The 24,581-nt window shown below is 41.6% G+C and overlaps 1 protein-coding gene across 2 annotated transcripts in view; it reads left to right on the top strand.

Annotated features, from left to right (window-relative positions):
• PPME1 (protein phosphatase methylesterase 1) overlaps nucleotides 1–24,581 on the top strand; it is a 48,796-nt gene that overhangs the window by 11,013 nt on the left and 13,202 nt on the right. The window contains exons 1-6 of one of the 2 annotated variants that reach the window (XM_073334460.2): nucleotides 9,676–9,742; nucleotides 11,725–11,819; nucleotides 15,307–15,398; nucleotides 18,641–18,698; nucleotides 19,360–19,411; nucleotides 24,320–24,474. In XM_073334460.2, coding sequence (XP_073190561.1) covers nucleotides 11,780–11,819; nucleotides 15,307–15,398; nucleotides 18,641–18,698; nucleotides 19,360–19,411; nucleotides 24,320–24,474 — 397 coding nt within the window. In that variant the 5' untranslated portion in view covers nucleotides 9,676–9,742; nucleotides 11,725–11,779. Of the gene's footprint in view, nucleotides 1–9,675; nucleotides 9,743–11,724; nucleotides 11,820–15,306; nucleotides 15,399–18,640; nucleotides 18,699–19,359; nucleotides 19,412–24,319; nucleotides 24,475–24,581 lie in introns of those variants that run through there. The other variant, XM_073334450.1, reaches the window with a different exon arrangement.

Raw genomic sequence — 24,581 nt, 5'->3', positions numbered from 1 at the left:
CTGTGTGCTCCACAATATCTGTGAGAGTAAGGGGGAGACGTTTATGGTGGGGTGGGAGGCTGAGGCAAATCGCCTAGCTGCTGGTTACGCGCAGCCAGACACCAGGGCGGTTAGAAGAGCTCAGGAGGGCGCGGTACGCATCAGAGAAGCTTTGAAAACCAGTTTCATGACTGGCCAGGCTACAGTGTGAAAGTTCTGTTTGTTTCTCCTTGATGAAACCCCCCGCCCCTTGGTTCACTCTACTTCCCTGTAAGCTAACCACCCTCCCCTCCTCCCTTTAATCACCGCTTGCAGAGGCAATAAAGTCATTGCTGCTTCACAGTCATGCATTCGTTATTCATTCATCACACAAATAGGGAGATGACTACCAAGGTATCCCAGGAGGGGTGGTGGAGGAGGGAAGGAAAATGCTGCACAGCACTTTAAAAGTTTACAACTTTAAAATTTATTGAATGCCAGCCTTCTTTTTTTTGGGCAATCCTCTGTTGTGGAGTGGCTGGTTGGCCGGAGGCCCCCACACCGCGTTCTTGGGCGTCTGGGTGTGGAGGCTATGGAACTTGGGGAGGAGGGCGGTTGGTTACAGAGGGGCAGCAGTGGCAGTCTGTGCTCCAGCTGCCTTTGCTGCAGCTCAACCATACACTGGAGCATTCTGGTTTGGTCCTGCAGCAGCCTCAGCATTGAATCCTGCCTCCTCTCATCACGCTGCCGCCACATTTGAGCTTCAGCCCTCTCTTCAGCCCGCCACTTACTCTCTTCAGCCCGACACCTCTCCTCCCGGTCATTTTGTGCTTTCCTGCACTCTGACATTATTTGCCTCCACGCATTCGTCTGTGCTCTGTCAGTGTGGGAGGACAGCATGAGCTCGGAGAACATTTCATCGCGAGTGCGTTTTTTTTTCTTTCTAAGCTTCACTAGCCTCTGGGAAGGAGAAGATCCTGTGATCATTGAAACACATGCAGCTGGTGGAGAAAAAAAAAGGGACAGCGGTATTTAAAAAGACACATTTTATAAAACAGTCGCTACAGTCTTTCAGGGTAAACCTTGCTGTTAACATTACATACATAGCACATGTGCTTTCGTTACAAGGTCGCATTTTGCCTCCTCCCACCGCGTGACTACCCCCTCAACCTTCCCCCCTCCCTGTGGCTAACAGCGGGGAACATTTCTGTTCAGCCACAGGCAAACAGCCCAGCAGGAATGGGCTATACTGAGTGTCCCTGAAGAAAAGCACCCTATTTCAACCAGGTGACCATGAATTATATCTCACTCTCCTGAGGATAACACAGAGAGAGAGAGAACGGATTTTGGTTGAATGCCAGCAAACATACACTGCAATGCTTTGTTCTACAGTGATTCCCGAGTATGTGTTACTGGCCTGGAGTGATAAAGTGTCCTACCATGAAGGACGAAATAAGGCTGCCCTCCCCAGAAACCTTTTGCAAAGGCTTTAGGACTACATCTAGGAGAACCGCAAATGCCAGGGCAAAGTAATCCTTTCACATGCTTGCTTTTAAACCATGTATAGCATTTTAAAAGGTACACTCACCAGAGGTCCCTTCTCCGCCTGCTGGGTCCAGGAGGCAGCCTTGGGTGGGTTCGGGGGGTACTGGCTCCAGGTCTAGGGTGAGAAACAGTTCCTGGCTGTCGGGAAAACCGGTTTCTCCGCTTGCTTGCTGTGAGCTATCTACAACCACCTCCTCCTCCTCATCTTCTTCGTCCCCAAAACCTGCTTCCATATTGCCTCCATCTCCATTGAAGGAGTCAAACAACACGGCTGGGGTAGTGGTGGCTGAACCCCCTAAAATGGCATGCAGCTCATCATAGAAGCGGCATGTTTGGGGCTCTGACCCAGAGCGGCTGTTCGCCTCTCTGGTTTTCTGGTAGGCTTGCCTCAGCTCCTTCAGTTTCACGCGGCACTGCTTCGGGTCCCTGTTATGGCCTCTGTCCTTCATGCCCTGGGAGATTTTCACAAAGGTTTTGGCATTTCGAAAACTGGAACGGAGTTCTGATAGCACGGATTCCTCTCCCCAAACAGCGATCAGATCCCGTACCTCCCGTTCGGTCCATGCTGGAGCTCTTTTGCGATTCTGGGACTCCATCATGGTCACCTGTGCTGATGAGCTCTGCATGGTCACCTGCAGCTTGCCACGCTGGCCAAACAGGAAATGAGATTCAAAAGTTTGCGGTTCTTTTCCTGTTTACCTGGACAGTGCATCTGAGTTGAGAGTGCTGTCCAGAGTGGTCAGAATGGAGCACTCTGGGATAGCTCCCGGAGGCCAATACCATCAAATTGTGTCCACAGTACCCCAAATTCGAGCTGGGAACGTCGATTTAAGCGCTAATCCACTTGTCAGGGGTGGAGTAAGGAAATCGATTTTAAGAGCCCTTTAAGTCGAAATAAAGGGCTTCACCGTGTGGACGGGTGCAGGTTTAAATCGATTTAACGTTGCTAAATTTGACCTAAAGTCCTAGTGTAGACCAGGGCTAAGAGAACAGTCAGGAAATAGGTTTGCTTGTATTGCTATGCTGTGTTCCAGCATGATGGCGCCCTCGTGTTGCCTAGCACATGATATTCAGAGTGGTAGGGAAAGGAAAACCATGGTGCTGTATCCACATGTGATGCCACATGAGGCTGAATTCTGCTGTGCGACGGAAGTGTAAATCTAACAACTCAGCAGGTGTCGGTGGAGTTACTCCAAATTTACAGCAGTGTCATAAGAACAGTATTTGGCCCTGTGAGACTACAAATGAGCACAGCCATGTAGCAGGAATGAAATGAATCTTTGATCTGTACTTTAATTTATGAATAATGCTCGTGTTAGTATTTTAAATAATAACCTGAGCACTGAAAGGTTAAAATGGCTGCTGCAACATAGTGCTGGCTGGCTTTAACAGAGCTAGAAGATGTACATTTGATTTTTCTCACATCTTAGCAGAAAGATGCAGTGCACTCTAACTAGCTCCTTCCAGAGACAGACCCCTTGTTCTAGTTAACCTCCTCCCCACCACTATTTGTATTTTAAGTATTCACTGAACACTCAGATCCGTTATTTCATAGCAAGTTTAATACTGAAAACAAGGATTTGTCACATGCTTTTTATTAACTGAATCAAACTATTTCCAGGACCATTTATCATCTTTTGTCACAACAGGATTTGACTGTAGGTGGTGCATATTTGACTAGCACACTGTGTTCCTTTTAACATGTATCCTAGGATTTGTCAAAAAGGAGGTGGATGCTTCTTGCTGGGGAATGGAGTATTGCGTAGGAATAGAAGTAACTCCTGTTATGTCTGCTGCTTCACTCGTGGTACGTGCACATGTTCATTATACAATGGCGAGGATAAGCCACACAGTAGGTTAAAATTAGCTGTCGAAAGTGCCCAGAACTAGTTCTTTGATTCTGATTTAATTCATAGCATGTGTTAGTTGGCTTCGTTTATTGTTTGAGTTCTCAGATCAATCTACAGATGTTATTACACTGGATCCATTTTTATTTACTGTTTTAGTTTGTTGGACATGTTAAAAAGCAGTAATTAGTTATTCTCCATCACAGTTTAACTATTTGGCCAGAAAAATTCTGTTTCAACATGAAAAGGTGCAAAATCACAGCTGTTGTTGGGCTTGCATCTGATTTTTGGATGCCTGCTTGATATGTCACTAAGGAAAATAGAGAAGGAAAAGACGTATTGGATTCTATCGAGTATATTCCTTCAGAGACCAGTGGAGATTAATTCTCTGCTGCATGTTCTCCATTGCTTTTGTGCAGTCCATTTTGTAAAATATTTGCTTGTTTGCTCCATCTCGCCGATACATCTTCCTCCTGTGTAATACACAAGTGTTCGCTTGAAATAAGATATTTTTCAGCCTTCTGCAGGCCCCAGCCATCTTGTGAAAAATTTCATACTTCTTCTCACTCCTAGTAAGAGAGCCCAGTGTCAGATCTTAATCCTGCTATAATATTGTTTTAACAAATCTTTTTTTAATAAAAGTAAGTAAGCTGCAGATATATATCTTCGTTAGAGATGGAAGGACCTATTAACTCCTAGGACATCTACTCTTTTCTGTCCCATTCCCCCTGCTAATATAGGATTGCTAGAATATGTTGTCCCATCACATTTTAAATGTCTCAAACGGTGGGGCTTCCACTACTTCCCTAGGAAAACTCTCTATCTAAAGTTAACATTTTAAAAAGCTCACCTAGTCAGAGGCAGTTGCAAAAGATGAGGTGACCCCCTCCAGTGAGATGCAGGGCAACTTCCTGGCGAAGAGCCCAGTCCTAAAGTCAAAGTAATAGGTTTCCTACCATACTGTTCTCCCTGGGTCCTACTCAGATGTTCAGTCTTTCATATTAGCCTCTGGTTAATAGGCATCTGGAAAAATCTGAAGGCCCACCTCCCTTGATTGTTGGAAGGAAGGAAGAAGGAACTTTCTCTTTTGCTAGCTTAAATTGCACTGTCTTCTGATTGCTGCCTGCAGCAGGTTTGGGGTTGGGAAGGAAGTATCGCTATCCCTTCCTCCTGACCTTGATTTCTTTGATCCTCTTTTCCTCATGAAAAGCTCCAGTTCTCCTTGCTCATAGTTGAGAATATAAGAGCAGCCATATCGGGTCAGACCAAAGATCCATCTAGCGCAGTATCCTGTCTTCCAACAGTGGCCAATGCCAGGTGATTCAGAGGAAATGAACAGAACAGGGTAATCATCAAGTGATCCATCCCTTGTCGCCCATTCTCAGCTTCTGGCGAAGAGGCTAGAGACACCACCACCAGTTTTCCCAAGCAGACACTGTGAAAATTGGGCTGTTTCAGTGTTATTTATAGGTTGTAAATAGCAGGCATGAAACTGACTCGAGTTTTTTGTAAATTGCAACCTGGCCCTGCTTGAGAAAGCTCATAGTAGCTGGACAGAAGGTGGTGCTTTTTGTCTGCAGATTCCAGGAGATGGGACTGCATCAGGTCACTCCAGAAGGGTTTTCTTTGCTACCATAATTGTTAGAGATGTCTCTTTTTAAAATTTTTATTAAATCCTACAGTTATAAATATTAATTAAAAGGACTGATAGCATCAGTCACACACAGGATTCTCTATTGACCAAAAATATCCAATCCAGCCAAAGAAAGTGCACAGTAGAAAATGCCATAGAGACGGCAAAAAAAAACAACCAACCATTTTTTAGCTAAGATTTATCAAAAACCATTTAGGAGTTCTTGGCATGTAAAAAACCCCCACAAATATAAAGTCAACTTCATAAAATCGTCTTACTAGTCAAGAATCAATGATTTATCCGGAATATGTATTTGTAGATATAAGGCCAAAAGGGACTATTCTGATCATCTAGTCTGATCTGCAGTATAATGCACACCAGAGGACTTCTCTGAATTAATTTGAACGAGAGCAGATCTTTTAGAAAAAACATTCAGTCCCGATGTTTAAAATTTCCAGTCATGGAGAATCCACCACAACCTTTGGTAAAATTATTCCAGTGGTTAATTATCTGAACTGTTAAACATTTGTGCCTTAATGCTAGACCAATGGTTCCCAAACTTTAACAACCTGTGAACCCCTTTCACTAAAATGTCAAGTCTTGCAAACCCCCTCCTAAAAATAAATATTTCCGGGGATGTTTCTCCTTTACCTGAATATAAATTATAAAAGCAGTGATCTTGGAAATATAACATTTGTTTTTATGACATGCTTATTACATACTACTTATTACTAATTTGATCATTACAGTATTTTTATTACATTATGAAAACAGCAATGCTCTTCCAAGATCTCGCATTCGTAGCTTGTATCACTTTGAATAAGCCTGTTATAAGACAAGGCTCTTATGTTTCATCAAGGAGTATCAGATGTGAAACAGCATATAGGTATTTAAGAAGCCAACTCCAAGAGTTCCTCCTACACCAGCATTCGGGTCTTGAACAGTCCAGGCAAACAACGCATGTTACAACAAAGCTTAAACTTGTTCTTCGTAATAATTTTAAAAACAAAACTAGCTGCCTATTTAATTTTAAAAGCAGCAAAAAATATCCACCTCCCTTTCCATCTCTTATGAGAAGTCTTGAAGTTTAAATCTCCCCAGTGTGGTAGATATGCTTGCTTTGATCTGCGTAGCTCTTGGAAGTCCAGGGGCTCTGGGCTGCTGGCCCCGTGCTGCCTGGGGACCCTAGGGACAGCTCTGTCCACCATTAGGGAATTTTTCCCTGAGAACCCCCTGTAACATTTCACAAACCCCCAGGTTTCTAGACTGAATTCATCTAGCTTCCACTTCCAGTCGCTGAATCTTCTTATGCCATTGTCTGCTAGATTGACGAGCCGAACCCTCTATTATCAAATTGATGTTGTGTAGATACTTATAGACTATCACCCCTTAACCATCTCTTTGATATCAGATCTTGTCAAGCTAACTTTATTTTCCATAAACCCATGTTGATTGGCATTCATTATACTATCCTCCTGTAATTCTTTATTAAGAGCTCCATGACGGCTGTTCCATTATTTTGCCCTGGATTGATGGCTGGCTGGCAGATTTATATTACCCACCTCACCTTGTTTATCCTTTTGAAGTATTGGCATAACATTACCTTTCTTCCAGTCTTCTGGAACTTCCCAAGTGTTCCAAGACTTATAGAAAATCAACATTAATGGTCCAGAGAGCTCCGTGGCTATTTCTTTTAAAACTCTTGAATGCAAGTTATCCAGACTTCCTGGTTTAAAAATGTCTAGCTTTAGTAGCTGCTGTTTGACATCTTTCTTAGTTACTGTTGAAATTGAATGTTTTTCCATCCTCCTAATCATACGATATGAATACATCATTGGACTTTTTTCCAAATGTAGAACAGACACTTTTATTGAACGCTTCTGTCTTTTTTGCATTATTGACAATGGTGTAATTTCCATCTAGTAACAGACTAATATCATTGTTAGGATTCCTTTTGTTCCTAATGTACTTTAAAAAACTCTTATTCTCCTTAATCTTGGTGACCATAGATTTCTCCTTGTGTCCTTTTTTGCTTTCCTTATCAGTTTTCTACAGTTCCTAGCTTTTGATTTATACTCATTACTATGAACTTCCAATTCCTTCTGTTTGTTAGCCAGGCTCCTATTATTGGTGTATAAGCAAGTAAATAATTAATTTTCGTCACATCCTTTTGTATCTTATTGTTTTTGTTCACATCATAATGATTTTGTGCTAAATGAATGCTCATTTGTTCCCTCTTTTCACCCTCTTTTGTTCTTGGCTAGACCAGTCAGAGCTTTAAACCCTCTGGAAGATTGGTTCCCCTTCCACTGAGATGGAAGCCAGACAAACTGTACAGAAAGTAGACCAATGTTCCACAAAATCCAAACCACCTTATGCCACTTACCTAGGCAGCAATTCACTTCCAAAATCTTCTGCCTTCTGTTATCTTTCGCTTGTGAGACAAGAAGGGTTTCTGTGATGATCACTTAGCCATTCTTCTCCTTCAGAGTTCCCTAAAGTCATCTATAATCTGTCAAGTATCCCATAAAGCAATGTCATTAGTGCTGATATGCACTGAGACCAGCGGGTCCTTGTCTGCTTATTGCTTTTGCAGAATTTTCTTTCAAAGCACCAGGGAACTTTTAGCACATAGCAGCAGGGTACACCTAGACTGAGTTAGCACTCCTACATGCTATGAACTGTAGATTTGCACCCTACCTTGCCGTGCACTAACTCATCGTTTAGACATGCCCTTGGTGTAGAGTCCCCAAAAAGGATAGTCTTTCTTCCTTGGATGAATGGAGATCTTTATGGGCTCACCTGACTTTTTTACAGGTTGGGCTGAGCAGTTATCCACAGATGTGTGGTGTGCGCCTCTCTGCTTCATTCAGCCAGCTGGATCCTCAACATCAGCATTCAAATCTCGTTTTCCACATTCAGAAAATGAGAGGAAGCTGAGATAACAGGATTTCTCATTATCGTAAAAATAGGTGTGTGATTGTATCCTCTCTTGATTGACGCTTGACAGCAAATAATACTGAAGCCTGGAAATCCAGAGAAATACATCTAGAAATAGAATGAAAAATAGATTTTATTTTTACAAAACCTCAAGTTGCCTCTCCAGGTCTTTTTCATTTAAAAAACAAAACAAAAAAAAAGTTAAAATTGTGTAGAAATGTCCCACATTCACCAGGGAAGATTTCCTTCTAAATGTGGGAAGTGGATGTTTCAAGCCCTGTTGTTAATGTTCTCTGCTGATTACCCTTCCCAGAATAGAAGCGGGGGAAAAAAGACAGTTAAAAATGGTCGTCTTGTACTCCTCCTCTCTGCTGCTTTTGTTTTTGCGAAAGCAAAGCCTTGTTGGTCCTGTTGAATGAGTTTAACGCTGAGAGAGATTTTTGTCTTGTGCATAATCAACAGAATTGTCAGCAAAATTTCCTTTCTAGGTTCTCTTATTCGTAATGGTGATGTAAGGGTGAGAGAGACCGAGAAAGGCCTTGAGCTCAGCTGGATTTCTAGTTTCGTGGTTGAGTTTTCTGTTATGGCAGTTGGGGGGGGGGGGGGATCCTCTTCAGATTTGTAAACTGGGCATTACTGTGCTGTGTAACGTTCCCGCAGTGTCTCTTTTACAGCTTCATACTCAGAATAGGCTGCATTTTGAGTAGCAGCTCGGCACCTCACAGTGTATTGTTACCAATTTCAGATCACAAAGTGTAGTTCTTACTCAGTGCAATTGCTAGTTCTTGCTGCTTGCTATTCCTAGTGATATACCTGTCAATAAGCAGGGCTGGAGGCTAGATCCTTGTTATAAGGGGGGGAAGTAAGTCTGCTTGCTCTAATATTGTGTTATTCCCTCTAGGGAATAAAGGACAATATTCACATTTTGAAAAAGTGCAGTATTGCAAAAGAGCAAGCTTTGCTTTATTGCCTGTGTTCAGGCTTCAGTCTCCAGGGCTGTTCAGTGCTGAGTAGGAAGTCACCAACTGGCCACATAAAGTTGCACCAACTGAGAGCCATGATTGAGTGGGCAGCAAAAGGGACTGTGCATGGTGGACAGGAACGAAAATGCATACATTAGAAGGGAGCTGTAGTACCTCCCAACACCTTTGCCTCTTGAGTGCTATGTACTGAATGCTCCAGAGAGATGGCGGCATTTCATATTTAATGTTTTGGTGTGAATATAATGCTGAATAGCCCAAGTGATCAAGTCTTTTCTAGCGACAGAGAGGATTCCACAGAGGCATCAGCAGTACACAGTGCCTTGCTAACATGCCTTATCTCCCTCACCATAGAAAAAACCACCAAAGGAGTCAGTTACTTACAAAGTTGACTGGCACTTTAATAATACGTAAGGTCTCTATGGACCTGATGGAACAGACGATTTCCTGTATACATCATCTGAATCTGTTCAATCCAGCCATTGATGTCTGGGCTTCTGTTCTTAGTCCACTGTTAGAGAATAGCTTTCTAAGCCAATAGTGTTAGCATGAAGAGACCCTTTCTTGTTCCCTGTACCGATGACCGCTCCCTTATGAATCTCTCAGGTATACGTAGTGCCAGTTACACAGTACAATGCTCTTTCATGGAGTACTTTCGCAATGATTGCAGATATCTAATTGTGAAACCATCTGTTTTCTGGGCTATATTTCTCCCATGTGTGCTATTAAATATCTAGGAATATTCAGCCAACTGGATCACTCGGCCATTCAATTTTTTGGTGAAGCTAGAACTGAGTTTCTCAAGCAGTGGGTCTTGACCTCCAGGGGATTCACAAAAGGTAATCCAGGGGCTTGCAAGACATTTAAAACTCTATTAAAATCTAAAACAAAAACTTGCTTCGACATTCCCTTGCCCTTCAACGTCAAATATTCTTTCAGCCTCTCGAAACACACACTAATTATATTGGCTTAGCATTGATACTCTTCCGTATATTTTTTTATTCTTTTATGTGAGTCATGAAGATTTTTTTTTTTTTTTTTTTTTTACTTCGAATAATCTGAAAAGGTTGAGGAACACTTTTAGAGTAATATCCTTCCTAATGGTATGTTGTATTATGGAATGTTCTATTTGTCAACCAGGGGAAACCCAATTATTTGAAAAATAAAGTTTTGGTATTTTCCATTAGTACAGAGTGCCCCTGTAATATCTCTTTGCCTAAACAATCTAGGCAAGATGTTGACAGCTTGATTTTTATCTCACTATTCGTTTCATCCATGCTGCTCCTGTGATAACACTCCAATAACAGGCAAAGAAGCAGTTGGGAGAGCACTTACTAACACACTGATCAAATTCTCACAGTCCAAAGGCTCAGCAGGACAATATATAAGTGGAAACATAGACTCTGAATTTGCTGGCTCTTGTGGAGTTAATCATATTTTACTTCAGTATAACTTTTGGTAATGCTGCAGTACATACAGCATTTAGATATTCGACCTGTGTACGTACATGTTTGTTTTATGTGATTTATAATAGATTCCAGAGAATTTTTTTTTATTAAAACTCTCTCTTGTGTCATAGGCCCTGACTTTCCCTCTTTTTCCAGTAAGTGCTCGGCCCCCCTCCCCCCAGCCCCAACTCCACCCCGCCTCCCCCCGGAACATGCTAATGCTGCCAAGCGGGGGGTAAGAGGAGCTTGGCTGCCAGTGGATGCAGAGCACCCACAAATTTTTCCCTGTGGGTGCTCCAGCGCCTATGTCTTGTGTAAACTTCCAGCCTGGGATTTAGCTGTTCTATTCCCATTAATGTTAATAGGCATTAAATAGGTAAATCCCCATATACCTCACTAGATTTAACTTTTCATTCCATAGTTTCTGCACTATCTTGTCAGCCACAGTGAAATTTGCATCCTCTTTCTAGATTATCTTCATTGGTACTAACTACACTGTATAACAAGAGGAGACTGTTGTTGGCACAATTCTGATATCATCACAAACGCTGATTTATCAGATGTAGAATATTTTTATTTAGATCGGGGTTCTCAAGCTGGGGGTTGGGACCCCTCAGGGGGGTGAGAGGTTATTACATGGGGGGGTCACGAGCTGTCAGCCACCACCCCAAACCCTGCTTTGCATCCAGCATTTATAATGGTGTTAAATGTATTAAAAAGTGTTTTTAATTTATAAGGGGGTGGGGGTTGCACTCAGAGGCTTGTTATTTGAAGGGGGTCATCAATACAAAAGTTTGAGAACCGCTGATTTAGATGCCATGCTAGATTAAAGACCACCCTTGCTAAGTGGCTGACTCTTTACTGTTCAAGCCAAAAGCATCAAGATGGTTTTTGTAGATGGCCAAATTCCATTTTTAATTATGGTCCTTGGGCTGAAGCATAAAATTAGGACTGTATGCTACTCTCGATCAAAGTGGAACTCCTGATGTTAGTGGAACTTTGCACAAAGATCAAGGATAGACTCTGACCTCTCTGTAGTAACCTTTTCATTATCCTAAGAAGTCTTGTTCAGTATCACTTAGTGGGAAAGCATTCTCACCTTCACAGCTTCCCCTATTTCTGTCCTTTGTTTCTCTCTGATTTGCTTCAAAGAAACCTAATGGGAGGTAAATGTGATTGGCTAATAACTATAAAACTGTTAATACTGTATGAGGGAACTACAGGCAAAGTATCCTTCACTTTCTATCCTAACCCTCTGTCTAGTGTTGCTGTGACATGTATATTGTTAAAACATGCAGTTTCATCAGCTTATGGCAATTTCGAAGTGAAGCATTATAAAATACTTATACTCTTGCAAACATTTTGTTTTGCAGTCCTGGAAGGAAACGAGACTTTTCCCCAGTCCCTTGGAGCCAGTACTTTGAATCTATGGAAGATGTTGTGGTTGAAAACGAAAATGGCAAGGATATATCCTTTTATTTTATTCCCAGACTGAATTCTTCCTGATCTCGAGTGACTGGTGGGATTGTGTATCTTGGAGGTTATCAGGGATTCTTTTACATTTTTTTAATTGTTCCCTCTATTACCCATCTTTTCCTTTGTGCTAATCAATGCTACTGCCCCAGGCAACATCTGTGTGCCAACAATTAGGTTGCAGAAGGAAAATATCTAGAAAAGTTAGCTTCTTGGTATTGCTTTCTCGCCTCAGTTAATGTTTGGTCATTCAAAACAGTGTCCATGGGACCTAAGTAATAGTGTTAATGCTCTAGCCTTTCTCCTCTGAAGATGTGAGATCAAATTCTAATACACGCACACACAATGAGTTGACTGTTGGGTTAGTTCAAGTTCCTGGGATGGCCACTCTTCTAGTGCGGGTTTGTCAACATCGCACAAGAACCTTGCAGTTTTTAGTACAATCATCATTCTGTTGAGTCCAAGGACAAGGATGACACGATGAGGTGCAGGTCAGGATTGAGGTGCATTGGCACAGCTGTGTGGGAGAGGTTTACACTATGTATCTGTACTGGGATGAGAGCGAGCCAGGCATCTGGAGACACTGTTTCACTAGCACCAAATTCACCAGGGGAAAACCTCTCTCTTCCGTAAAAGATGCTTAACTCCTCTTACGCTTCACCATGTTCATTCAGCCTGTGGATGAGTGATGCCCTTTAGCAATGTACCACTGGCTGCATGCTAATTGGGAATGGGGGAGGAACTTACTTTCCACAGAGAGGAGATCTGTAGCTAGGTTGAGAGCTTCTCTGGTGCTACCTCATCCTTCTCCTAGAACGAAGACACCTTTAAATTCTGCCCAGGATTCTGAAAAACCTTGCCAGTAGAGACTGCCTGAGAGCTGCTCTGAAACAGTACATTTCCTGAGTGCCTTCTCTTACTCTGCCCACTCTGGTTGTCCATTGGGAGCCAAGTGATGAATCTGTCCAACTGCCAAGGAAATCCCTTGGACCATTCACTTTCAGGAGCAAGGGGAACAAAAAGAAGGCTAATGCACAGGAATAAGGAGCTCTGAGTTCTTTACCTGGCTCTGCCACAGATGCGCTGAATGACCTTAGGCAAGCTATTTCTCTCTCTACCCCAGGTTCCCCATTTATAAAATGGGAACAACACCTGCCGGTCAGGACTCTTGTGAACCTTACTTATTGTTCATAAAGTGCTTTGAGATCCTTGAATAAAACGTGCTGGAGACCTGCAAAGTAGCATTTCTATAGGTTAGACTTTGTACAAATTAGTATAACTTAAACAGGTCTCAACTGCGAAGTGAGACAGGAAAAGTAAATCCTTTCCAGGCTGATAGGAAGCCAAATTACAATCCAAAGCCAAGAGCCATTATTTCTATAGGTCTGGAAGTGTGTGTGGTGCATTAGATGATTAAAAGAAAAGGAGTACTTGTGGCACCTTAGAGACTAACCAATTTATTTGAGCATAAGCTTTTGTGAGCTACAGCTCACTTCATCGGATGCATAAAAGTGGAAAATGCAGTGATGATGTGTTTATACACACAGACCGTGAAAAAATGGGTGTTTATCACTTCAAAAGGTTTTCTTTCCCCCCACCCCACTCTCCTGCTGGTAATAGCTTATCTAAAGTGATCACTCTCCTTACAATGTGTGGGCCATTTCCAGCACAAATCCAGGGTGATTAAAGGCACTATGGAAGCAACCTGAGTAATATTCCTTACTTACTTCATTTGTCACTACTGTCCATTGTTTTCTCTTGAATCGTGTTCTGCATAGATTAGGCAGCTCTCCCAGGTTTCAGAGTTCCTACTGACTTATTTGTATTAGAGTAGCACCTACAGCCCCTAACCAAAATTGGAGCCCTGTTACACTAGGCAGAGCACAAAAACATAGTAAACGCAGTCCCTGGCCTGCAGGTGGCGTTCTAAATAGATGAGACATTCAAAGGGTAGAAGGGAAAAGAGCAGAGGTGAAATGTAGAGCTGGCTGGAAATTTTTTGACAGAATATGCCAATTCATTGAAATTGGAACATTCCAGTGGTAATCTCCCCAACTCCTCAGCAGCCGGGAGTCTGGGAGCCTCTCAAACTGGAGCTCTCATGGTTGTCAGGCTCCCTGCCATGCAGCCAGGAGCCAGGGCTGTCAGATTCTAGCTCCCTACTCTCTGGAAGGTCCCTGGGAGTCAGGTGCTGCTGGCTGCTCCATTTTATTTTTTATTTCTACTTTTTGTTCCAATCGCCCCCAAAAAACTTTTTCAAAATGTCAGGATTTCTCTTGAAACAGAAATTTTGTATTTTAGCCAGCTCTAGTGACGTGATTTGTCCAATCAATCTGGGACAGAGCTGGGTATTAGAGCCCAGAGCTCCTGACTCCCAGTCCAGTGTCCTATCCCTGGCGCACACTACCTCGAGATCGGTGGGTTTTAACCTTTTTTTTTTTTTTTTTTTCCCATTTGCGGACCCCTACACAATTTTGAATGGAGGTGTGGATCCCTTTGGAAATCTTAGAAGTAGTCTGTGGGACCCCCTAGGGTCCGCAGACCACAGGTTGAAAACCGCTGCTCTTGTGATTGATGCCTTTTTAGCTGGCTTTCCAGCATATGCAGATAGGCTGTAGGGAGACATCAGCTACCTTAACGAAGACACTATACTAACTCATGGATTCACAAGGGTAGTTTTATTGCCCAGAGTGACATGTATAGGTTTGTCTGTTTCCTCTGACAAGTGATGGGAGAGTGTAGTAGACAAAATGCCAGTTTGTGGTCCCCAACAGTATCCTGAGCATTCCAAGCTTTTAACTTCATTTTTTTCCTGTTGATTTGCTTTCTTTGATACACATTACGTACAGTTACTATTTTCATGGAGAAGAGGGGGTGTGATGAGGAGGTAAGGAATATAATAGGAGTATGGGATGATAGGGAGGTAGGCAGTGAAGGTAGGTGGATAGCATGGGCTAAACTTTGCCCCTACTTGTAGCTTGAGCTATAGATTATGTATTAATCTGATTACTTAAGAATTCCCAGTTATCACTCTGAGATGTGACAGTTTCTTGTCCCAAGATCAGGCCCAGTATTAAAATTACTGTTCAGTTGTGAACCCTGATGTGCACAGTTGCAACACTCGCACTGTAGGAACCCTTCTGTATTTACAGTAGTTTATTAATACATTTAGCAAACATTCTAACCCAGCCAGGTAGATGACGATAACACAGAATGTACATCTGAACATCCATATACTCACACCATCCCTTGTTGAACAACCTGAAATGTTAGCAATTATCTTCCTCATCACCATCACCTTCCTCCTCCTCATCAGTGGCCATCATTCTGTACAAACCTATTGAAGTTGAACCGAGGGCAGAATTGGGGCTTTCTTATGTCCGTGAGTAATAATCAAGTGGTGGCAACCTTGTATGTGCTGTTAACGGTCTAACTCGGTAGTTTGTTTCAGGTAAGAAACATTGTCCTTAACTGTTCATACACTTTTCGAATTTATAAAAGTGGATCGGAGGGCCCTGTCTTACTTCTGTTGCATGGCGGAGGCCATTCTGCTCTTTCCTGGGCTGTGTTCAATGTAAGTAAATTGATATACACAAATGTTGCGTCTTCCATCTATGAATGACATGAAAATATGAAGCCCTGCTAAGCATGGGATAGATAATTCAGAAAGGTCCTTTTAATCTGCCTGTCTAACTAATGCATTTGGACTCTTTAACACAAGCAGTAAATATATTTTATGAACAAAACGCATCAAAGGCCGAGCATCTGCCAACAATTAGGATGTGGAGCTTCATCAAAGCAACAGCAGTCTCCGTGCCTCTGACCTGTTTTAATCTGAGATGCCAGGATCTTGCTCGTCACAATTAAACCAACCTTTTTTCCCCAGATTGACTTCCCACAGATAACCGGAAGATGATATTGACAACCTTTAATGGAGAGGAATAAGTTTTAAGCTATCTTACTTTTTACCTTGACAGTACTGGTGTGGCAATGATGAAGCCACATTATGACCAGGTTGAATGGTAATTCAGAAAGCCTCAATGCTTGAGAATCACTGAAACCCAACCTGATGATGTGTCAGTGCGAGCAAGTTTCATGGCTTAACTCTTTCCCTTCCAACAAATTTTTTATATATATAAAGCCTACAGGTTATAAACCCAACCAGTAGCAGCATGTGTGGCTGTACTTGGGACCCTGACCTTTAACCCAGCCACTCTAATTGTAGACCTTGGGTCCGGTAGGTGGGTCTCTCTCCATCTCTTGATCTAGTCTGTCTAAGGTTTTTCTAGGGCAACTTTTAGTGAAGTATCTGTGAACTTTATAAAAACCTTAAACAGATCAGATACACGCCAGTCACATGCAGTTTTCACCGTGATATTGGTCCTCGTGCAGTTAGGCCGGTACAAAGTGACACTCTAGACACTATGAATAAAGGCCCACACAACTAATGGGAATGAACAGCTTGCAAGCATTTCAGAGTCCCAAGATGATTGCCACTGAATAAAACAGAGGTTGTACACCTCGCCATGAATCCTGTTATAGTCATCAGTTAAGAGGTGGGGTGTTAAAATTCTGATATATGTGGGGTATTGGGTCAAGGTGCCTCACGATGATTTGACAGGCTAGGTTAGTTCTTTTGCATGTATAGGCTGAGTTGACCCACATCTTGTCAACTAAAGTTTGACCTCCAATGTGGGGCAAGTGTTTTTTCAAATCAGCACTTTCTCATTGAATTCTATAAAAACAACGAGGAGTCCAGTGGCACCTTAAAGACTAACAGATTTATTTGGGCATAAGCTTTCGTGGATTAAAAAAACCCACTTCTTCAGGTGCATGGAGTGAAATCAATGCATCTGAAGAAGTGGGGGTTTTTTACCCACAAAAGCTTATGCCCAAATAAATTTGTTAGTCTCTAAGGTGCCACAAGTACTCTTTTTTTTTTTTGTGAATACAGACTAACAGGGCAGCTACTCTGAAACCTTCCATCCTTTCTAAAATTCTACTTCTGATCGGTTTAAATACTACTATCTGTTACACCATGATGCACAGCAAATCTGGAGTTACCCCACTAAATTCAGTAGAAGAAACTCCAGAGTTATACCATTGTAACTTCTAGTATGACAATTATCTATGCAGTTTCTGGACTTGGCAGTTAAATAGTGTATAGTATGCATGTCATTTGACTTTGCCCTAGACTCACAAAAACTGTAACTGGAGAAAACTACAAAGACAGTTAGTCCATTCCATTCTGCTGTCAGTATCCACTTGTTCCCTGTGTATATTTTTTTAATGAAAGTTTGCTCATATGTTAACTGTTTAGGATGATGGGGGGGGGATTTAAAAATAATTGTATGGGTAAAGACTAAATAAAATTACTACAAGCAGAATCTACCCATCTTTCTCTCTCTGCTCATTGGTCTAACAACTTATTGGTAAACGTAATGGTCATGGATGTATTTGTTCTTGTCTCACCAAAGCAGTTCTGTTCTGGTAAGTCAAGGTCATGAGAGAACTTCCCTTACTATCACATTCAGATTACTCTCTTACATTGTGATTTTTTAGCAGATGACCTCACAAACTGCTCGTTAAATTAATGCTTCGTTTTTTACCATTGGCAAACCGGGGTTCCAAGTTGATTTTTAAATGGTCTAAAATCGTTTCTGGCTGTAGTTGTTCTCTAGATTGTGGCTGCCACAATTATTTTAGAATTGGGAAAAGGAAACCCATTGGAAAAAGTAATCGGAAAGACACCGTTTTAATGGCCAATATCTCATGACATGCTGGGTCAGAAATGAATGTTCTACATCAATGACAGAAAGGGATTCTCATATCTGAATGGTATAAAGCATTCATTTCTAGCCCTACTGGTTATGAGATACCGTCTTTAGTCCCTTGGTCCAGCAGTGTATTTTCCCTGGACTTGAATATAGTAAGTTCTGAAACATCGGGTCAGTGTAACTGTCAGTCTGTGCCTATCAAGTGGATGGTGCTCTCTTGCTCTTCCTTCTGTTAAGAGACTTTTAACAGATTTCACCACTACCACTGGGACACGATTTCAGCGATTGATTTCACAACACACAATCCTATTTTTGAAGCCTTTTATTCAGCACAGAATGCCACTTAATCACCATGGTGCGTGAAATAACTTATGTAAATTTAGATGGCAGGAACAAATAATGAGACGTGATCTTATTGCAGCCTGGTGTTACTTTAAAAAGCATCATAATTTGTTAGTAACCCAGAGGAGGACAAGAACACTCCGTTTGGTATATTTCAGTGTTACTGTAAAATTCCATTCTTTGAGAGCGAATCGAGTCTGTGCTGTAAAGCAGCTGCTATATCTTCTTGCCTACTGTGGAGGCAGTGCTAATTTTGGAACATGTGGGGGCTTGGAAGGGAACGTATCACTTCCATGTGTATAATGGTATTGCTGCACTTCAGTTTTCAGAGGTGTTGTAGAGATTGAAACTTTTATCCTAAGAAATTTGAATACTCATTTGTCTGAGATATGGAATGTAGTGGGGGCTGGGGGAATATCCTTGGTAATCAATTGACTGATGGTGAAAAGGGTGGTGCTTTTTTATTTAGTAATTAAAGATCACTTATACTAAAGATTCTTGCTTCAACTTTGATTTCATGGCTACTCTGTGCCCCATGTCCAATCTTGCTTCAGCACGGTCACTGACAATTGAGTTTCTTTTTGACACACCATCTTGGCTTTTGCTTCTGTTGCATTGATTCATATAATATTGTGATCCCCTTTCTTAAATGAGGTTTGGCAGTTTTCAAACTGTATATCTTTGTCTCCTCTTGCAGTCTGCAATCATTAACAGGATTCAGTGTAGGACTGTGGCTTTAGATCTCAGAAGTCATGGTAAGTAATTAGACTTACAATCAAATTCATGTTCCAGTATATTTCAATTTACTAGTTATTTTTTACATTTGTGTTTAAATTAGATTTAACTGAATTACGCCATCCAAAAACTGAGTTTATAGACTACCTATGAAATAATCAAAGCATTGCTACATTATAACTAAGGTAGGGATGAAAAGAATGTGGCCCATGTAATACCACAATAAAGCTAGTGTTTGCTGTTATATAGAAATAGAGATTCCACATGCCTGCATATGATGCTCCACCTTGATTCCCCATACATACTGGGATCAATAGTCCTGGTGAGCCCAACGACCATGTAAAAGATGACTGTGTAGGTAGTCCATTTCGTAGGAACCTAGGGATGATCCACAGTCTTAAATTGCCAATATATGACCTTTATTTGGGCATAGTTTCCCACCTCTGAACTACAACGTAATAAAGTGCCAAGCATTTTTATGAATCTTTGTAGTTTTAATTATCCAAGATGACGGTGAAGAGATGATGCAAACACAGTTGTGATTATCGAGTAAATATATACAGAAAAACTATTATCTGGGCTTATAGTTGCTCCTATTTAAATCCTGAGGATTCTGAAGATTTTTAATCTGCTTTAATAGTGTCTTTTTTGAATTGATGTGTCCTGTTTTTTGCTTTGCAGGTGAAACAAAAGTTAGGAATCCTGAAGATCTGTCCGCAGAAACTATGTCAAAGTATGGAAGTTTACAATCTCTTTAGCCATTTCAGACTTTCCCAAATCCTTATCTTCTCAATTCTTTGTTCTTTCATTCTTATCAACTTTTTACCCACCTTCAGTTTTCCTTCTATGAAGACATCATACATGCCAGTCATGTAAGGGGGCACTAGAACTTAAGCTGAGTTCTACTTTTCAGTGTAGTTGAAGTTGGTGTATCTTAGGTCAACTTACCTGGCTGTGAAGATGGCGGCGAGTCGACCGCTGCCGCTCCCTCGTCAACTCCGCTTCCGCCTCTTGCGAGCTGGAGTTCCAGAGTCGACGGGGAGCGTGTTCGGGGATCGATTTATCATGTCTCGTCTAGACGCGATTGATCGATCACTGTCTGGCGGGTACTGAAGACCTGCCCTTAGTTCATCATAACTTTCCTTCCTGTTTGGAAAGTTTGAGCAACATCAGGTTAGGCGCAAGTTGAAATCATAACTCCAACAGTCGAAGCTAGATATTTCAGACCTGATTTGTTCTGTAGATCTCAGTGAAAGGTAAATCTGGTGAGGAAATTCCCCTTTGTGATTTAAAAGTTATGAACATTTAAAGTTGGTAATGCTGTGGACCCACATCAGAATTTTTCTCCCCTTTTTAGTCTTTTTTTTTTTTTAAAAGAACTCCCTCAGTTAAAAGCCATCTGCAATTAAGCTTTTAAAAAAATTCTCCAACTCTTTCCATAAAAAAATTAATGTAACATCAAAGCTAACTGCTGAATTTTAGTTTTTACTGCAGTGTTCACTCAGCCACTTTTGTTCACATGTAGTGTGGTATTCTTTACGTTTTTCTCTGTTAAATGCAAATTTTGATGGAGAGCTATTTGTTACTGTACTATCATGTTCTGCACTGTGAGAGATTTAACGCTGCAGGAATGCACTGATCTTCTGGAATGTCATGGTTTTGGGGGGGGGGGGGGTAATTTAATTTTTCATCCTAAATGTGGCATTTACACTATTTCTTAGTATTTGATGTTTGTAAAGACAGAAGTGAGCGTGATTTCTCCACTTGCACAGCAGCTCCCACACCAATCTTACTCCCCTGTGACTGTCTCCATCCCCAGCTCCACCTTCTTCACTGCACTTCAGCCTGTGCTTCCCACTCCCATGATTGTCTGTTCTAAGCCCTAGCCCCCAGCCTTGACCTTCCCGTGGACTCATTTTGTTGCTTTTAAATGCCTCTGAGAAAAGAACAGCAAGCATATAGACTTCCTTCATTCCACCCTTGCTTCTCCTGATCTTCTGTTTTGCCTCCAACCCTGTCTTCTCAACTTTCCTCTCTGCCCAATAGCTTTACCAATTTTGTCAGGAAGAGACAGTTATTCATATTCTCCTTTATTCATTGTTCCTGGAAGAGGTCACAAAACACACGATTAGGGTCAGATGGAAAGCTGGTGTAAATGGGTGTAGTTCCACTGAAGCCACACTGATTTACACCAGCTCAGGGTCTGGTTCTTGTATTACTCTACTCATTGTAGTATCTGGGTGCACCGTGCAGGGCATAAATACAGGGAAACCCCCTTTCCATTTTTATTTCAGCCTGTATTTCAAATAACACTCTTATCCATCCTGATGTGGGTCAGCTTTCTTTCCCTTAAAAGATTCCTTTTCTATACCTATCCTTCACCCTTGGGTGAAGGTGAAGTGTGACTCATGCCCAGTTTGGAACCACTACATCGAGAAAACATGTCCTGCACAGAATGAGACTTAATCAAATTGCGGTGACCTGCTTCTGAATGCAAACCCTTCTTTTGTGACAAGCTGTGAGAGAAGCAATTACCTTCCACTAGAAATACTATATAATGCCCACATTTAGTGCAGAGAGATTCTCCTGAAGGTTATAGTCCTTCATACTAACAGACCTGCTTGGTTTGCTCCAGGGAGGCCATCTGTGAAATAGATTTTGACTTACTGTGTACCTTATTGCTGTTTCTCACATCCTGTCAGCTTCTGATGTGCGTGTTGGTGTCCTGAGGAGCTGCCATATGCAATGATCGTTTTTCAGATCTCGAGCAGCTCTAATATGGGACCAAACAAATAGGCAGCCTTTCATTTTAAACCTTCCTACCCTCCTAGTGATAGATTTGAAAGCTATTTCCAGTTTGTCTTTAAACTGGAGTTTTAAACTGTCACTAACTTTTCAGATTTTTAAATCCTCCTGCATTTTCAAAGGAAATAGTTAACAAAACAAAAAAATCAGATATTTAAGTAATTTTTTTACCTGTTAATACCTTAAATTATTCTTCATCACTGATGCTATATGTGCTTGCTTTTCTAGTCTCTCGGCTTGAACAGAGAAAACAAGCTAGTCAGACTTGCTTTGTGACTGTCATGCACTAGGCACAATGCTCTTTGTGTTCCTAACACATAAGAACATAAGAATGGCCATACTGGGTCGGACCAAAGGTCCATCTAGTCCAGTATCCTGTCTTCCCCCTGTGCCCCAAAGGAAATGAACAGAACAGATAATTATCATCCCCTGTCACCCATTCCCAATACATATGGTGAATTCATAGATTCATAGATATTTAGGTCAGAAGGGACCATTATGATCATCTAGTCTGACCTCCTGCACAACGCAGGCCACAGAATTTCACCCACCACTCCTACAAAAAAAACCTCACACCTATATCTGTGCTATTGAAGTCCTCAAATCGTAGTTTAAAGACTTCAAGGAGCAGAGAATTCTCCAGCAAGTGACCTGTGCCCCATGCTACAGAGGAAGGCGAAAAACCTCCAGGGCCTCTTCCAATCTGCCCTGGAGGAAAATTCCTTCCCGACCCCAAATATGGCAGTCAGTTAAACCCTGAGCATATGGGCAAGATTCATCAGCCAGATACCCAGGAAAGAATTTTCTGCAGTAACTCGGATCTCACCCCATCTAATAGCCTATCACAGGCCACTGGGCCTATTTATGAATATTTAATTACCAAAACTATGTTATCCCATCATACCATCTCCTCCATAAACTTATCGAGTTTAATCTTAAAGTCAGATAGATCTTTTGCCCCCACTGCTTCCCTTGGAAGGCTATTCCAAAACTTCACTCCTCTGATGCTTCGTCTAATTTCTAGTCTAAATTTCCTAGTGGCCAGTTTATATCCATTTGTTCTTGTGTCCACATTGGTACTGAGTTTAAATAATTCCTCTCCCTCTCCGGTATTTATCCCTCTGATATATTTATAGAGAGCAATCATATCTCCCCTCAACCTTCTTTTAGTTAGGCTAAACAAGCCAAGCTCCCTGAGTCTCCTTTCATAAGACAAGTTTTCCATTCCTCGGATCATCCTAGTAGCCCTTCTCTGTACCTGTTCCAGTTTGATGAATTCATCCTTCTTAAACATGGAAGACCAGAACTGCACAGTATTCCGGGTGAGGTCTCACCTGTGCCTTGTATAACGGTACTAAAACCTCCTTATCCCTACTGGAAATACCTCTCCTGATGCATGCCAAGACCGCATTAGCTTTTTTCACAGCCATATCACATTGGCGGCTCATAGTCATCCTGTGATCAGCCAATACTCCAAGGTCCTTTTCCTCCTCCGTTACTTCTAGTTGATGCGTCCCTAGCTTATAACTAAAATTCTTGTTATTAATCCCTAAATGCATGACCTTACACTTCTCACTATTAAATTTCATCCTATTACTATTACTCCAGTTTACAAGGTCATCCAGATCCTTCTGTAAGGTATCCCTGTCCTTCTCTAAATTGGCAATACCTCCCAGCTTTGTATCATCTGCAAACTTTATTAGCACACTCCCACTTTTTGTGCCAAGGTCAGTAATAAAAAGATTGGTCCCAAAACCGATCCTTGAGGAACTTCACTGGTAACCTCCCTCCAACCTGACAGTTCACCTTTCAGTAGGACCCGTTGTAGTCTCCCCTTTAACCAATTCCTTATCCACCTTTCAATTTTCCTATTGATCCCCATCTTATCCAATTTAACTAATAATTCCCCATGTGGCACGGTATCAAATGCCTTACTAAAATCTAGGTAAATTAGATCCACTGCGTTTCCTTTGTCTAAAAAATCTGTTACTTTCTCAAAGAAGGAGATCAGGTTGGTTTGGCACGATCTACTTTTTGTAAAACCATGTTGTATTTTGTCCCATTTACCATTGACTTCAGTGTCCTTAACTACCTTCTCCTTCAAAATTTTTGTTACAGCCAAGAAAGCCTGTATGCATTTTTTTATTTGTGTCCCTTAAACTATTTACTATACTCTTTCCAAAAGGTGCTCAGATACTGCAGTGACAAGTGTTATAAGAACCTGAATATAACAATATGCTTGGTACTTTGGCTTCATACTGGTTCATAGGGTCCCTGCCCCAAAGAGCTTATCTTCCACAGAGAGAGAGAGAACACGTTTTGCTTCTGTTCTATATGCCCAACCTCTTGCAATCCTGGTGGCTGGTGTGTGTTTAGGTTCTCAATGATTAGGGCTGAGAAAGCAGGAGAATTGATTAGTTTCCTCACCTCGCCTGTAGTTTGTTTTGTGCTCCACAGACCTGGGGCGGGGTGGTCTAGTCTCCCACTTTAGACAGCATCTCCTGTTAACAGAAATGGGAATTACATCCTTATATCCCTGATTCAGGAAAGCACTTGTTTAATGTTAAGCATGTGCTTTGAGGGCTTTCATGAATCCCTGGCCATTGATAAGAGACTAGACTTCCATATCTATTACCATTGGGGCAGATGATCTAACTTAAAAGGCAAATGTGCAAAGAAACTCCGTATTAGGGAAGAGTAGGAAATAAAAGCAGAGGGTTCAGCGTAAGTTTTTCATATTGAATTTTTCAATTCCCCTGCTGGTGTGTTTTTACAAATCTGCTTCAGAAACACATTGGGAAAGAATGCCAACCTTCTGTCTCTCTTCCTTTACCAGAGATGTTGGAAACGTGGTTGAAGCTATGTACGGGGACCTCCCACCTCCAATCATGCTGATTGGGCACAGTATGGGTGGGGCTATTGCAGTGCACACAGCAGCATCCAATTTGGTACCCAGTTTATTGGGTCTTTGCATGATTGATGTCGTGGAAGGTAAGTTGTTGTTGTTTTTGTTATCTCCTTGGACAGTATCATCTGTTATGTTCTGTCTTCCTCTCTCCTTCCCTATTAACTTTGTTGGGCCTGGGAGGTCTTTCTCA

The sequence above is a fragment of the Lepidochelys kempii genome, chromosome 1, assembly GCF_965140285.1.
Source record: "Lepidochelys kempii isolate rLepKem1 chromosome 1, rLepKem1.hap1, whole genome shotgun sequence".
NCBI lineage: Eukaryota > Metazoa > Chordata > Testudines > Cheloniidae > Lepidochelys > Lepidochelys kempii.
Note: the sequence above shows the minus strand (reverse complement) of the source record. Positions and strands in the feature narration are given on the sequence as shown.